The 16,524-nt window shown below is 44.4% G+C and overlaps 1 protein-coding gene across 1 annotated transcript in view; it reads right to left on the bottom strand.

Annotated features, from left to right (window-relative positions):
- SLC38A9 (solute carrier family 38 member 9) overlaps nucleotides 1-16,524 on the bottom strand; it is a 55,635-nt gene that overhangs the window by 17,938 nt on the left and 21,173 nt on the right. Inside the window, 2 exon segments of the mRNA XM_015423219.1 lie at nucleotides 4,577-4,683; nucleotides 14,101-14,208. Of these exon segments, the coding sequence (XP_015278705.1) occupies nucleotides 4,577-4,683; nucleotides 14,101-14,208 (215 nt within the window).

The raw sequence follows: 16,524 nt of genomic DNA, 5'->3' as shown, positions 1-16,524 counted from the left end.
GTTCCAGGTCATTTGTGATATTTTGTACTTCTATTATGTCCTTAGACCTTTCTTTTCTAAGCACAAGAACCCCCATGTGTCTTAGCCTCTGTATGTGTGGAAGGCATTCTATACTCCTGATTAGGGGTGTGTGATTTTAAACTGGTATTTTTCAGTTCGGGTCTATTGGACCAGAAAAAAAATCGGGATTCCCAATAAATTCCTGGTATGGTATTCAGATCTGGGATTTTTTGGAAATCCCCAAATTTTTCAGGTCCAGTAGACCCCGACTGAAAAATGCCAGTAAAAAAATACCAGCCTAATCATAGGGCTGGGCTTGCCTTCTCCTACAGCCTGGTTCAAACCAAGCTGAGACTCCCGGCAAGCACAGACATCTCAGTTGGGCTGCCCTCTCCCAGTTTAAACCGGGCGGCAGGAGAAGGCAGCAAAGAGCTGTGCCTGCGGGGAGTGACTGGCTCTCCACAGGCACAGTGATCCCATCTGGGCTGCCTTCTCCCACCGCCTGGTTTAAACCAGGCAATTGGAGAAGGCAGCACAGAGCTGCGGCTGTAAGGAGCCACTGGCCTCCTTAAATGCTGTTGCAGTCTTCCTGTGTGTGGACCCCCTAAAGGTAGCTGGTTGGCCACTGTGCACAGAATGAGGGACTAGATGGGCTTTTGGTCTGACCCCGCATGGCTCTTACATTATTATGAGCAAAAACAAAGAAGAAGCTGTCAAAATAGCATATATATGACCAAGTCAAATATGTGCAACAACAGGACAGAGAAATCCTGCCTTCATGATTGCTCAAGAAAACTAATAGGGGGACTAGATGGGCCTTTGGTCTGACCCCGCATGGCTCTTACATTATTATGAGCAAAAACAAAGAAGAAGCTGTCAAAATAGCATATATATGACCAAGTCAAATATGTGCAACAACAGGACACAGAAATCCTGCCTTCATGATTGCTCAAGAAAAATAATAGTTTCCAAGCGTTCAAAGATTCTGTCAATGACCTAAATCAATCCTAAACTAATATTACAATTAGAAATTATAGATGGTGGTGATAGTTTTGAGATAGTGGCTTGTCTTAAGGTCACATAGTGAATTCATGGCATTTCCTTTAGGGACCTTGTGAAGCAAAGCTGTCTGGTTCACCAAGGGTTAATATGAACAACTGTGAGTTTATTTCAGCCTGCAGATGTTGCCAATTAACCTTTCCTCTAAATGCTATCCTCATCTCTTCTAAGGCCTGATATCAGGAGGTGGTAATTGGTTAAGTGAAAAAAGAGTTGCACTCAGTTTGGTAGCAAGATGGGAGGGGGAAATTAGGAGCGGATTGCATCATCCTTTGGAGAGTTGCTGTGAACAAGCGCTTGGACTGGATCTCGAAGACCACCTGATATCAGAGCGCAGGAAGTTATAATTGGGCCTTAGTTAAGGGTAAGATATTGCTAACTTAGATTTTTTGGGCAGACGTAGAAGCTTCTACCCTGAACTCCAAATCCAAATGGTGCATCAGTTATGGCCAAGTATTAAAGTGACAGAAAGGCAAGTTAGTTTTACTATGTTTTGTGCTAACTGATCTCAGACACTGTGTTGCTGAATGGTGTTATTTCTATTGTCTTTGTCTAATAAGCCTATATGTAATTAAAAAAAAATCTTTGGTTTCCTTGTGTGCATTTAACCCCAAGGACCCATGAGGTGGAGCACTGCTTAATAGTCTGGGAGGCAGTGGTTCAGGGAAGCCCAAGTTTGGGTTTCTTGACATGGTGGCAGCTTGATGGAACTGGGGCTTGTGTGCACAGGCAAACCTATGAGCAACACACTATATGGGTGGAGTAGCGTATTTGTTATTTTGGATAGTTAGAGCACAGACGTTAGCAAAGATGGCAGCAACAATATCATCAGAGCTTGCACTGACTTTTCATGAAATAAAAGTTACCCCTGATGATTCAGAAATGCAAGAGGATGAGAAAGTGGCAGAACTCAGGAGAATAAATGTGCTTCTGGATGAGCAAGAAAAGATCCTGCTGATGCAAAAGGCGGAGATGGAAGGAGAGGAGAGGAGGAGAGGAGATTGGATTTATCCCCCGCCCTTCACTCGGAGTCTCAGAGCGGCTTACAATCTCCTTTCCCCTCCCCTCCCCACAACAGACACCCTGTGAGGTGGGTGGGGCTGAGAGAACTCTGACACAAACTGCTCTTTTTCAAGGACAGCTGTGCCAGAGCTTGTGACTGACCCAAGGTCACATCAGCAGGTGCAAGTGGAGGAGTGGGGAATCAAACCCGGTTCTCCCAGATTAGAGTCCGCACACTTAACCACTGCACCAAACTGGAAGTTAGGCGAAAGATGAACATGTAGCTACACTTTCTGGAGGGCTTGCCTCTTCGTTGAATCTTATTCATGAAGGGGAAGAAAGAATAACAATGAGAGTCACAAAAAAATGATATCCTTAAGTAGCTAGCGAAGGGGAAGAAGGATGAAAGAAATGCTGGTCCAGAACAACTCAGGTCAATATGGAAAGCCATGGGAAATGACACCCCAAAGTAAAGAATAGTGACACCACAGGAGGAAGTCAACCAGGAAACTGGCAAGGCATTCTTATGGCCTTCATGGAATTATAGACACGGCAGATGAAGTTGCTACTTTGCCAGGGAGGAAGAATGGTAAAGATCTTTTTAGAACCCAGATTCTGCCCACTGCCCCTTTCCCCGAGAAAGCTCCTACAATCCATGGGCCAGGAGGTAAGACTGGAAATGCAATGGCAAACATGCCAAATGGCTGGGAAAGCCGCATATAATGAATGCTAAACTTTTGGGTTTTCTATTACTTTGCTGGATATCTAACTTATATGAATGCCACTGTTCACATTAACTTGCTTATCTAGCACACAATTCACAAGCGGGAGGGCTGAGGATCACTGAAGCTCTGCACGCAGCAGGCCCCAGGATCAGTCCTTAGCATCTCCAGTTAAGAGGACTTTTTTTAGATACTGATATTAAAACTTCCCTGTATTTGAAGACAATAATTTCAGAATGAGATGATTTCACATGCACTATACCACTGGAGATTAGCTGTTGGGCACATTCACTAAAAAGCATTTGAAAACATCTGCAAAGGGTAAAATTAATTATCTAGATAAATTTCTAGTATTGTTCTTGTTTAAAAGGTTGCCTGTCACTACTATCTCATAAATAAAAGCCGAATGGTGGTGGCACTTTTCTAGAACATTCCACATGCTCCAAAATCAGTTAGCTCTCTGATCTGTCATTCAGAGGGTCTCCCTATCCGCTGGCTGCTTTGCCTGAGTCCTGCCTCCAACATTCTAAACATTTTGCTGTTCCTCTCCCCCCCATAGCCAGTCAGAACACAGAGGTCATTTGCATATGCAGCCTCATTGGCCTTTGCCTTACAACTGCTTTCCAGATGGCAGAGATCAGTTCCCCTGAAGAAAATGGTGGGCTCTGTATCCTTATATGCTGCTGAGGTGGTCCCCATATGACAGCCAATGTGATGTAGCATTCAGGGCTTCAGAGCACAGGGGGGGCTGCAGGTGTGTGGGAGGTGGGAAGCTTAAGAGTGAGGGGGAAATAAAGGTAGGTTGATTGGCTGGGAAGGAGATAGGATTGCCAACTCCAGGTGGGAAATTCCTGGAAACATGAGGGATGGAGCCTGGAGAGGGTGAGGTTTCAGGATGCATGGGACCTCGGACAGGTACAAAGCCATAGACTCCACCTCCAAACCAAGTATTCTTTTCTGGGGAACCATCTTTGCCAATCTCCAGGTGAGGGCTGGAGATCACTCAAAATTACAACTGTACTTTAGGTTGCGGAGATCAGTTCCTCTGGAGAAAATGGTGGACTCAGTGTCATTATACCCTGCTGTGAGGTCGCCACAGCAAATTGACACTGATTGTCCAAGGCCGGGACACCCGCCCAGAGCCTCTTTCTAGAGGCCGCTGTATTTATTTCCACAACGGGCCTTTTTCCTAGTATATTATAAATAATTTCCTGTAGTTCTAAACATTCTGTTTGTTCTTTAGGTAGGTCTCTCATACTTTATTTGGCGGGCTGTAACTTTGTCATGCTGAGGCAAACTGTGAAACATTTTTCTTCTTCAAGGGACTGCACGTGAAATCTTTTTATATATCTACCTACATCTTTATCCCTGCTTCCTCCAAGGAACTTAGAAGTACATGTTTCTTCCCTCCTCCAATTTACCCACACAGACAACTTTGAGGAAGGTTTGGCTGAAAAGTACATGGTTAAGCTTAAGGTCAGCCAGTGATTTTCAGTCAAGTGAGGATGTGACCTTGGATCTCCCCAGTCCTACTTTTGACCACTATACCATATTGGATTTCATTTCTGTCAGGGCACATGTACACAGTTCTTACTTGATGGATTTCATTGCACCTTGACCCCTCAAACACACTAGCATGCTAGGCAACAAAGGACAGCGCAGGGAGAAATCTTTGGGAGGAAAAGGGCAGGAACACAAGTCCTCTTAGCTCTGTGCATGCCACACCTAGTCTCAAAAAACAGACAAGAAGCATTTATCACCTGCAGACACAAGTTTCTCATGCTGTTACTTACATTGTTTTCCTGATTCTTGTTGTTCTTAAGCAGGGTAATGACACAATTATGAATAAAGAAAGCCAGAGTCAGCACCCCTGTAAGCTGAGGAAACAGAATCCTGAATTCTGGGGAAACAAAAAGTCAGACCAAAGTAATGAAAATGGCTCCCACTGCAATCAATTCCAGTGCTGCCCTACTCCATTAATTTTGTGACTGCTTTTATAGCCTGCCTGTTCTAAATTCTGAGGGAGGTTCCTTCAGTCACCTGGTGGACCAAATAGAGCACGATGGAGGGAGGGCAGCCTTAACTGAAATCATACCAAACAAAGCAGTATTATGTATAATAACAAGAGGTATGACAAGAATACAGGAACTGTGGTGGCTCAAGTGGTTAAGACGCTGAACTGCAGGCTGTGGAAGGTCGGTAGTTCAGCAGTTCGAGACCCGGGTGCCGCATGATGGAGTGAGCTCCCATCTCTAGTTCCAGCTCCTGCCAACCTAGCAGTTCGAAAGCAAGAAATTGCAAGTAGATAAATAGGTACCACTTCGGTGGGAAGGTAACAGTGTCCCGTGCGCCTTGGTGTTTAGTCATGCCGGCCACATGACCATGGAAACGTCTTCGGCCAGCGCTGGCTCTTCGGCTTGGAAATGGAGATGAGCACCGCAACCCTAGAGTCGGATTCGACTGGCTTTCGAGCAAGGGAGCCTTTACCTTTTATTACAAGAATAAGACCAAGTACTAAGAAATTATTGAAGTCCAGCTTGGAAATAGAGGAGTTTAATAGGAGCATCAGAATAACGAAAGTGTTGTTGACATTTTTTAAAAAATGTAGCTTAATTGACATAAATTAATTGACATTAAAATGTAGAATAACATTTTGTGTCCACAAGTATCAGAATAATGAAGTGTGAGTGACATGGTTTAAATATAGCCTTTAACATTTATTTTGTGTGCAGAATCCCCCCCCCCAGTAGGGGGCCCCAAGTCAGGTAATAAACAAGGGAAAGGCAAGAATCCTGCATCTGTTTGCTCTCCTCCCTTATCTCTATCCTGTTCCCTATTAAAGGGTCTTACTTGTGACCTACCTGTTCAGTCTGCACAGGGGAACAAAGGGAAAAGGGGATTATAATCAGTTTTGGCAACTGAGAGAACCACCGGAGCGATGCCCAACAGAAGAGTAGCTCAACTTTTAATGTCATTTGCAGGAGGTCACACTTCTTCTGCAGCTGTTCCTGATTTCCCATCCTCACTCAAATACAACAAAGCACAATAAAGAGGGTTACTGCTGCAAGGAGCTGGCCAGCTGTAGGCAATACATGACACAGCTCTTTTCAGGGCATTTACTTTGGAGGCTGATTACCAACAGACAGATGAATGGTCTCTCTCTCTCTCTCTCTCTCTCTCTCTGCATGCTTTAATCCTGTTTCAACTATGAATTACCTAAGTGTATTCAACCACCCACTGTGTTCTGACCTGCAAAATTACAGCACAGGAAGTAGGGGGTGGTGGTTATTCTGAAAATTCAAAAACACAGAAGTGAGAGACTAGCTGACACACTTATGCTACCATGGACTTCAGGATAGCTTTCTCCTAGCTTAAAGCAGGAGTGCAGGGGCCTCTCTGACAGATGGGTTGCTCAGCAAAATAATTAAGCTGAGGAACTCCAAGTCTCATGGATAGAGCATCTTCCCTGAGCAAGCCATAATAATTTTGCATATTGTGAAAATGTGATCAATCCCCAGGTAGATGTAGCGTGGAATACCTCTCTGGGTGGCGATAAAGAACAGAAGCATTTTATTACACAAAAGGGGAAAACAAAACTGATCTACAGGTGCAAGATGGAACAGGCTTACAGAACTTCAAAGGGTTTTTTACAAGCTCCTATACACACACACACATTGAACTTTTAAAAACATTTTTCAAACTTCTGTAAATCTGTTTCACGTGGCCCTTGTGAACTGACCATCTCCTACTCTTCGCACTTCTTTATGGTTGTGACACGCCATCTCCAATTTGCAGAAATTTCTTATTACAAGTTCCTTTCCCCCACTAAGGATGCCAGCCTCCAGATGGGACCTGGGGATCCCCCAAAACTACAGCTCATCTTCAGTTCCTCTGGTATCAAAGAGAACCCCTCTGCCTGCCCAACCCAGGCTAGTTCTCTTCGCCAAGAGGCTGGCTAGCTACAATTACAGAGGGGTTAAAGGCACCTGTTTTACCTTTAACCAGGTAGTGCTACCACCGGCCCTTATATCCCTCCAGTTCAGAGCCAAAGAACAGACTTTAGGCCTTAGCGGGCTCAACTAGGGGATCCTCCCTGCAAGGTTGGCTCACAACAGGAGACCCACAGGTTATTCTAGAGGTAGTAACTGACAGTCCCAGGCACCAGATAACTCATTGCAGCAGTGGAATCAGAAACCAGAATTGGTCAATAAAATATATATTATTTATTATTTATTATTTTCAATTTGTATCCTGCCTTGCTGGCAAATTGCATTTATTTAAGTGCAGAGTATATTATTAAAAAGTGCAACTTAGAATAATATTGTGGGGGATAAAACAAGAAAGCTAAAGATTAACATCTGTCTTCTTGGTGCTTGGGGGGGGTCAACAGTGGGAGGGCTTCTAATGTCCTGGCCCCACTGGTGGACCTCCTGATGGCACTGGTATTTCTGGCCACTGTGTAATACAGAGGGCTGGGCTGGATGGGCCTTTGGCCTGATCCAGCATTGGCATCTCTTATGTTCTTATGTTCTTATAACAAACTAGCTAAACACTTACAGAACCTTGGTTCTCAAAGTCAAGATATTACCCATTAAGTTCTGAGTCCAAGCGTACTCCGTCTCCAGAGTCCAAAAGCCAGGCCGGTTGGCTTCAGCAATCAGGGCTTCCAAGATGGCCGAAAGGTGAGCAAGGCAGAGTTACATGTCAACTTCACATGCAACTCCAACATGCCCCCTAAATAGGAGTTAAGGTAACTTATTTATTGTCTGAACCCCAGACCAGTTACTAGGCCTAAGCACCAATCAGGGCTCAAGCAATGTCTTCCAGATAAAGGAAAGGGTGATATTATTGGTTTCTGATTGGTCTCTGGTCATGTCAGAAGAGCAGGTGATGTGATCTGCAGTTTCACAGCACCAGGCCTTCCCACAGGATTTAATTGCTTTGGAATGTTAATGAGCCAAGGCAGCAAGAGAACATCTTAGACACTCTTCTGCAGAAGAGAGATAGACACTGTTCTGCAGCACGACTGTGTGAACTAAGGAGACTTAAAGACAACATTTTTAACAAAAGCAGGCCACAGCCAGATTGAACCAAACTTCTAAAGCAGACTCCATTTTGAGTGAACCAAAGTTCTCGACACCTGGAGAAAATGCCTGCTTTGCAGGGTGGACTCTATGGCGTTGTACCACACTGGGGTCCCTGTCTTCCCCAGACTCCAGCCCCAAATCTCCAGGAGATTCCCAACCTGGATCTGGCAATGCTACCCCCACATCCACTAGCCGCCCTATACCCTGCTTCCAAAACAGCAGCAACATTTGATTAAGTTAGGCTATTATGATCCACTTTTTATTAACAGGATAATGACCACACTCGTGTTGTTTCATTCAAGCCCAGGAGCACTCAAACAGGCACTGAGATAAAGTGGCAAACTCAACTTTAAAAAAAGAGACTGCAAAATGGTGGGACAGTTAAGAGTTAGATTTTTAAAAACTGTGCCCTCTCCAACACATTTCTTGCAAAATTATAATGTAGAATACTTTGGAACTTAAATACAGCAAAGCACACACCCCTCCCCCATTGGCCAGATTACCTCTGCATCTTTTGTGTGTGGAAATAATTTTGAGCTAAGAATATTGATATAGACTTAGGCTAACAGGGGAGAAAGTACATCTGAGAAGGTTCTGAAATCAAGAACACAGAAACACCCCCCCCCACTCCCTCCCCCAGGCATCTACATTGGTCATCCAGATTACAGTTAAATGTATTCTTTTTAACAAAAATAGGTAAACACATGGCAATATCCTGCTTCATTCAACAATGGCTCTTGAACATGCAGCCAACTGCCCACCCACGATCTAAAAGCATACCAAGGCCGAATTTCCCTGTGTTTGCAGCTCTGGTCTTGTACAAGTTAAATCTAAATTCACCAAGATGCAGTTGTTGGCTTAACATCTGTTCACGTTCACTAACAATTCGTCAGAATTGCATAATTCCCCCTCTTTTGGATAACCATGTAGACTTATAAACATTCACAGATTAAGTGTGCCAGTAAACAATAAAATTAGAATAGTGCTTTCTGACGAAGGCCATCCGGAGGCCTGTCATGGAACAGCTCTATGGATCTCTTCTCTTAGATCAGCTGAGAGAGATCCAAAACAGATGTTACAGCTGCCACGAATAAAGCCCTTGCAAGCATTCCACACACACTCCATCACATATAAGCAGGCTTTTACTGTGAGCCGTTCCAGTTGCGTGCAGTAAGGATGCCAGCTACTGGCGATCTGGAATGCACAAGCAAGTGCTTTGCCTGGGGATGCTGCCACGTCTATTTCAGACCCAGTCCTCCCTTGCTATTTGGCTAAGAAGAGTATGTACCATTCAAGGTCACTGAACCAGATTTCCCCCCCTGTCCTGTAATGCCAAGCATACAGATGGGAAACGATGTTTACCACAAAAATCAGCCATTGATTAGGAAACTTTTTTTTGCTTCGAGGCTGTTAATTACATTGTTATAGCGGTTAGGAAAGGAGGGGAAAATGTTTCTTCCAAACCACAAATCCTAAACCTTGGTGCGGACTTCTTCCGAGTTTACATGAGTTTTTCATTATTGTAAAACAGCAACCCTCTGTCTTCTAATCAAAATGACCTTTGTTTATGAATATCATCAACCTCTAGAAACCAGAGAATATCAAACAGTACTAAAGCCTTGCTGTGTGTACACAGTTAACGATCCAAGCACACATAATTATCTCCCTTATAAATAAAAGCCGAATGGTGGTGGCACTTCTCTAGAACATTCCACACACTCCAAAATCAGTTCACTCTCTGATCTGTCATTCAGAGGGTCTCCCTATCCACTGGCAGCTTTGCCTGAGTCCTGCCTCCAACATTCTAAACATTTTGCTGTTCCCCTCCCCCCCATAGCCAGTCAGAACACAGAGGTTATTTGCATATGCAGCCTCATTGGCCTTTGCCTCGGAACACAGAGGTCGTTTGCATATGCAACTTCATTGGCTTTTGCCTCTAACATTCTAAACAGTTTTCTGTTCTAAGGTAAAATGTGTCCAATCTCCAGGTGAGGGCTGGAGATCACTCAGAATTACAACTGCTTTCCAGATGGCAGAGATCAGTTCCCCTGGAGAAAATGGTGGGCTCTGTATCCTTATATGCTGCTGAGGTGGGCCCCGTATGACAGCCAATGTGACATAGCAGTCAGGGCTTCAGAGCACGGGAGAGGCTGCAGGTGTGTGGGGGGTGGAAAGCTGAAGAGTGAGGGGGAAATAAAGGTAGGTTGATGATTGGCTGGGAAGGAGATAGGGTTGCCAACTCCAGGTGGGAAATTCCTGGAGAGGTGAGGGATGGAGCCTGGAGAGGGTGAGGTTTCAGGGGGCGTGGGACCTCGGACAGGTACAAAGCCATAGACTCCACCTCCAAACCAACTGTTCCCTTCTGGGGAACCATCGTTGCCAATCTCCAGGTGAGGGCTGGAGATCACTCAAAATTACGACTGTTCTTTAGGTAGCAGAGATCAGTTCCTCTGGAGAAAATGGTGGACTCGGTGTCATTATACCCTGCTGAGGTCACCACAGCAAATTGACACTGAGTGTCTAAGGCCGGGGCACCCGCCCAGAGCCTCTTTCTAGAGGCCGTTGTATTTATTTCCACAACAGACCTTTTTCCTAGTATGATATAATGGGCAAACAATACTGGGACGTTTTTGTAGCTTGTCTGTTTCTCATCATCATTTTATCTGTCATTTCACAGGAAACCCAACAAGTCCAATTCTTCAGGAAAGATATACGGGTCAGAAATAATTTCTTATTGTCTCAGCCATGCCACACTGCAGCTCCTTCCACCTCCAGCATCACATAAGGTGTATTTACATAAAATGGAGGTTTCAACCTCTAAAATGCAAGGCTGAGAAAACGGGTAGCTTAGAGCCACCAAGTAAATTCATAGCAGGTAAAGATTTGAACTGCAGGCTCCCCAGCTCACACACCTCCACTACTACCAAGCTCTCAGTTGCTATACTACTGTAGGCAGTGCAGTCCTAAGACAGCTTCCCTGGTAGTGAGCCCCACTGAACAGACATGAGCACGATTCTGAGTAGACCTACTTAGGATAGGACTGCTCCCCAGCTTTTGTAAGCAAACAGCCTAACAGATGACTGTGACCCACAAACTATTTTGGCTGGCCCACGGCAATTCGGCGTTGTCTCCAAATCGGAGTAAGCCACATCACATTAGTGGGGAGACAGATGCCAGATTCGTGCTGAGAACCGCATCGTGCAAACAGCTGTGCCGTGCCACAATTTGCATGCAATGAAAGGGCCTCTTTTGACATTGTCCTATATTTGGAGGGAGGGAAACAGAAGATACAGAACCAACTGGTTAGAGAAGGATTCCAGTACTGCGTCAAATGTGTATGCTGTACTACTAAAGAAGCCTGTTGGAAGGCCGGGCAGGTCTGTCTCTTGCCCTCAACAGCAGCTGCCACTTCAGTTGCCCCAAATTCACTCTGGGAAATGGTCAGGATTGCTTTTGTCCCAGCCAGCTGTTCCAGCAAACACAGCATGCGCTCTACAATGTGCAGCAGGCACAGTCATATACCCTTTGCCCCTTCCCGGTTAGTGTCTAGATTTAACCAGAACACTGAAAGGAGTTGGAATGGCCAGGGTATATGAGCACAGAGTTCCTTATCTTACACACAGGGTCTCATTTTTGGGGTGGGAGTGGCTCTCCTGTTTCATACCGTGCCACCTCCTTGCGCTACCTAGGACCTGATCACTGCAGGGCAAGACCATACATCATTTCCTTAATCATAACTGGGATGCTTAAAGCAGAGGAGTGAGGCAGTATGAGAACAAGAACCCTTTCCAACTGTGCCAATCTGTCAGCAGAGTCAAAACAGATTTCATAATTGTTTGGGCTGGGATCACTCTGAATAAGACTTTGAGACAGGCAAAGATGCTGGCCAAAATCAGCCCCAGAATGCCTCTGAGCTACCTGCAAAGGCTGTTTTTTCAACTGGTGTATTTTTAAACATTCCTCCAGCGATGTGATCCAGAGCAACTTTTAGCAAGGCCACATGCTGATGGCAATGCTGGAACAGAACTCCCGACATGGATTTCTCGTGCCAGAATATTTCCCACACTGCATAGTTCGGCAGAGGAAAGAATTATACCAGAACTAGGCCCTAGGCAGCTCCCTTCACATTTATGGCAAAGTTTAATGACTCTGAGACCTGCAAGACTGTTTGGCTTATGTGATATGTACTATTGGGAAGGAATTGCGAAACCTGCTTGGGGAAAATTGTACCAAGTCCCTCAGCTTCATATTTAAAAAATTAGCGGCTGATTCCCCAAGAAGCAGAGGAAGTCGAAAAGGGTAATCTAATCACAGACCAGATGAAACAGAATTGCTGGAAGAAGCTGTCCCTGATGCCTTATTATGGAGCCTCTCTCAGAAAGAAAAACAAAGAGTCTTCTTAAAAGCATTCTAGTGGTGCCACCACAAGTTCATGGTGCTAGCAATGAGGAAGAGTCATTCAGTCAAACAAGACACAGAATTTCAGCAGGGAATCCAAATTCTATTCTATTCTGAAGCCATTTGGGGGTCTGTCAGACCTGGTACTCTGTCCTACTGGAAGATTTCTTCACATCTGGGCAAGTTCTTCCACAAAAAGAGGAACTGCTAACAAGCTGCACAACATTTCTCCTTCCTGCAGCAAGTACCTATAAAATCTGGCTATGGCCAGTGGTGTGAGTCGTGGGCAACATTTCATGGCCCTCTGGCTTATAACCCACAGTTTGCAACTGGTACCTTTGAAAGAAAACCAGCTACAGAATCCTGAACTAGCCCTAGATGTTCTTTGGTGTTTTGTTCTTTGTTGGATTATTTATATTGTACCTTTTTTTTGCTGTTATGAGCCGCTTTTGGGTCTTTTGGGGAAGGAAAGCAGGAAGTTTAGCATCTGTATAGATCTTCCCATCAGGGCTGCTGAAGGGCCACCACAGGCCTCCGAAGATTCCTTCTGCCCTCTTCATGACACTTAGACATGACATTAAACCAACTCATGTGACTCACCCGGTTCCATGACCCCCCCCCCCCCAGAAGGACCAAGGGGCCAGGAATTTTTTTTCTCCCTCCTGGCAGCACTTTTGTCTAAGAGCGCTTTTTGTTATAAACTTAGCAGCTTGGTGTATGATTCCCACAACCTGGATTTTAAAATTTTGTTGACTGCTAATGTTGATTTATGATATTTTTTTGAGTCTTTGGGGGAGGAGTAAAAGGTTTTTATCAATAAATTCACACATACTATCTTGTTGTAATTGGTAACACCACAAGGTAGTCTGTATATATATCAGATGAGGAAAGGTAGCTTGGGGTTGAAAGAGAGCAACTTGCCAAAGGCCACCTAACATACTCATGTCTGAGAGTCGAACTACCCACCTCACAGATCACAATATATTCTCTTTACCACTATGTTATACCATCTCCTTCTGAGTTGTAATTGATTGTACTGTGGAAATACTGTTAATTATTCGTTGTTTAACTACTCTAGTCACTGACCATACCAATAAATACTACTACTTCCTACATGTGTAGAACATTTTGTGTAATTGCTAATTTGATCAACCAAACCCTAGACACAGCAGCTAGAACTGGGATCAGTCAGGAATATGCCATGAAGAATGTTACAGTTGTATGTAGATCTCAACCAAGTCGTTCCTCTCATTTCTGCAGAAGCATCCTCTCTATTCACAACCATTGCCTGTCTTCCTTTAGCTTCACTCACCCACAGTGCAGTGCAATCCTACGCAGAGCCGCTCCAGTCTAAGCACTCTGATATCAATAGGTTTAGGCTGGATTATGGAAGGCTTTCGGTGGGTAATCTGGTTTGAATCCCTAAATTAGCAGGATGTTCCCAACACAGAAAAATCTCTTGCTCCTGTAGGTGTAACCTCCATCTTAAAAGGCTTCCTTTGAAATGCGCAAGGAAGGTGATTGTACAACATGATTAAGCATTTTGTTTCGCTGGTCACCTCCGCTTACAGCTGCACGTGACAACATTCAATGAACGTTCTCCCCACTGCTCCAAGTAATCCTGACTTCTTGTCATTTATACTAAAGGTTATCTAGTGACATTACTTTAAAAATAGCATCCCTGAAGTAGCAAAGCTAAGATTCTATGAACAAGAAGATGAAAAATATATGAGGATAACTTTGAATTAGCCATTAATTAAACTCCTATTGAAAAAGCAAACAGTTTACATTTTAAAGAGTTAATTTTTTAAAAAATGTGGGAAGTATTTTACCTGGCACAAAATACGTGCTCTCCTCAATCCAGTGGAATTGTAAATGAAACCCCAAACGTGCAGCTTTCAGAGTAACAAGGAAAACGAGATAGACGACTGAAACTGTACCTGTAGTGGAGAGAGTTATATTTAAAAAGATACATTTAGGGCAAGCTGTGGCAGAAAGTTGTTCTGATCACCGTAAGATACAGACTGTGGCTGATACCACACTAAAACCCAAATGGCTCCTTACCATACATACTTTTTAAGGATACAGTCCATATTCCTTCCATCCACTCTTTCCCTCCTCCCTTCCCTTTTTATTACATGTTTTGTTTTCACTTGTAAATCAGCTCAGAGAATATGCTACTGAAAGGAAGTCATTTTAGATTATATTCAACTGGGCACACAAAAGGGCAGCATTCACATAATCACAACAAAGCTTTTGCCTGTGAGCTTTTCCATATGGGTTATATGCCCTGGAGTTATGGTTGTCAACTCTGGGTCGGGAAATTCCTGGAGATTTAGGGGTGAAGCCTAGAGAGGGCAGACTTTGGGGAGGGACATCTGGGCTGTAACACCAGAGTCCACCTTCCAGAGAAGCCATTTTCTTCAGGGGAATTGATCTCTGTTGCCTGGAAATCAGTTGTAATTCTGGGAGAATCTCCTCTCCCGCCTGGAGGTTGGCAACCCTACCTGGCTTCAATGCTGTTGGGGAGCAGGCAATTTCCCTGCTTCCCAACAGCATCTTCATGCACCTCCCAGGATTTCCCTGGATTTGATCTTTTCCAGACCTGCTTTGCTGCAAAGTTTTGGTAAAGATTGCAGGAAAGCCTGGATGGCTGCTGTGTAGGTGGGAAAGTTTGGATTTTCTCAATCCCCACACGGCAACCATTCTCCCAGCCCATCCTCATAGCAGCCATTCCCCACCCCACACACACACACTGAAAGAAGGACTTTTTGTCTTTCCCCATCAGCAATGGAATATTGTTATAACAATTTGTGTATCAGGTTCTCTGAACTCCCAGCTTTTATTTTTAAAAGTCTCTAGCCTCTTTCATTGCAGATATGTAAGAGGAAAGGCTTATCACTGCAACAAAAAGCACCAGAAACTTACTTAAAACAAAAGAAAACTGGGGGTGGGGGGAAACCCTGTGATGGCACAGGGTGGGTTTCAGTGACCACTCCTGGGAGACTAGGGCAGGGTGCCCTATGAGGAAACCTGCGATGTGGAAGCTCTGTTGCTACTGCATTGTAATGGCAGCTTCAGCAGCAGTGGGGAAACCACACAAAACCAACTGTGTTCGGAAAACTCCTGTAATAAAATTGAGTACAAACTTTTTGTCATGCTCTTGCGCTCCCTTCCCTCCTCCCTTCACACACTGAGTGCAACTGAAATCAACCTCCAGTTTGCCATGACAGTGAAATGCAGATGGTCTGCACATACTACAGTTTGTTTCCTTTCTTCAAACTGTGGTTCTGAAGAGGGATCAAATTGAAATTTAGAACCCCCATTGGGGTGGAGGAAACACACTTCAGGTTGTCAAGGCTACCTGCACTCTGACATCACAGCCAACTGGGTCTTAATTCAAGGCTTCCCAACCCCTCAGAAGCTTTCAGCCTTGCTCTGTGCAAAAGGAGAAAGGGAGGATACTGGTCACAAACAAACCGAGGTTGTCACAGTGCTTGAATGTGGCCATGGAGAAGGATATTGGGAAGAAAGAAAATTATGTCATGCAGCATGCTTGATTTTTATGGCTGAACTAATGATTTATATTTGAGGGGAAACAAAAAATTAGCAAACATTCTAAATAGCAAGGTTTCATCAGATTTTGCAAGGTGAATTTTCTTAGCCCACAGAAAATAACATTGTATTTGGAGGACAAATTGCCCTGAAGGACAGTCTTAGCGATTCTGAGGCCCTGGGTGGAAGTTTAGAATGGGGTTCCAGAACTGCTGTGCCCTGCTAGGGTCAAGCAAGGGGTGGCCCTCACCCAGTGTGAGGTGGGCAGGAACCAGCCTGCAACTAGAAGCTCAGCTGCCCAGGCCCCTGCTTCTTTTGCCCCTCCTCTGGAGGAACCATGAGCATACTATGGTACATTGGCTTTGATCAGTCATTGGCACCTGGACTTTCTGGACCAAAACTGGAAGGCATACAATAAGAAACACCACTCAGCATGTATGCAATTGACTGAAGCACAAGGCCAGACTCAAGGAGGCCTCACAAACATTCTTGCGCCTTGTGTAATCTATTCTTGATTGTTAAACTCCTTTCTTGGTTCTATATCAACCTGTATATTGCTTTTGTATGTTTTACTATTGTATCATGAGCCTCAATGCACAGACATTGCTTGACCATCGAAAAAGGCTGATTTGGGCCAAAATGCGTCAGGTCATAATAGTTCCCCTTTTGTATACATTGCATTTTTATGCTGTAATGAGGCT

This window comes from Gekko japonicus, unplaced genomic scaffold (genome assembly GCF_001447785.1).
Source record: "Gekko japonicus isolate JY-2015 unplaced genomic scaffold, Gekko_japonicus_V1.1 scaffold862, whole genome shotgun sequence".
In the NCBI taxonomy this organism is placed as follows: domain Eukaryota; kingdom Metazoa; phylum Chordata; class Lepidosauria; order Squamata; family Gekkonidae; genus Gekko; species Gekko japonicus.
This window is presented reverse-complemented; position numbering and strand designations above follow the sequence as displayed.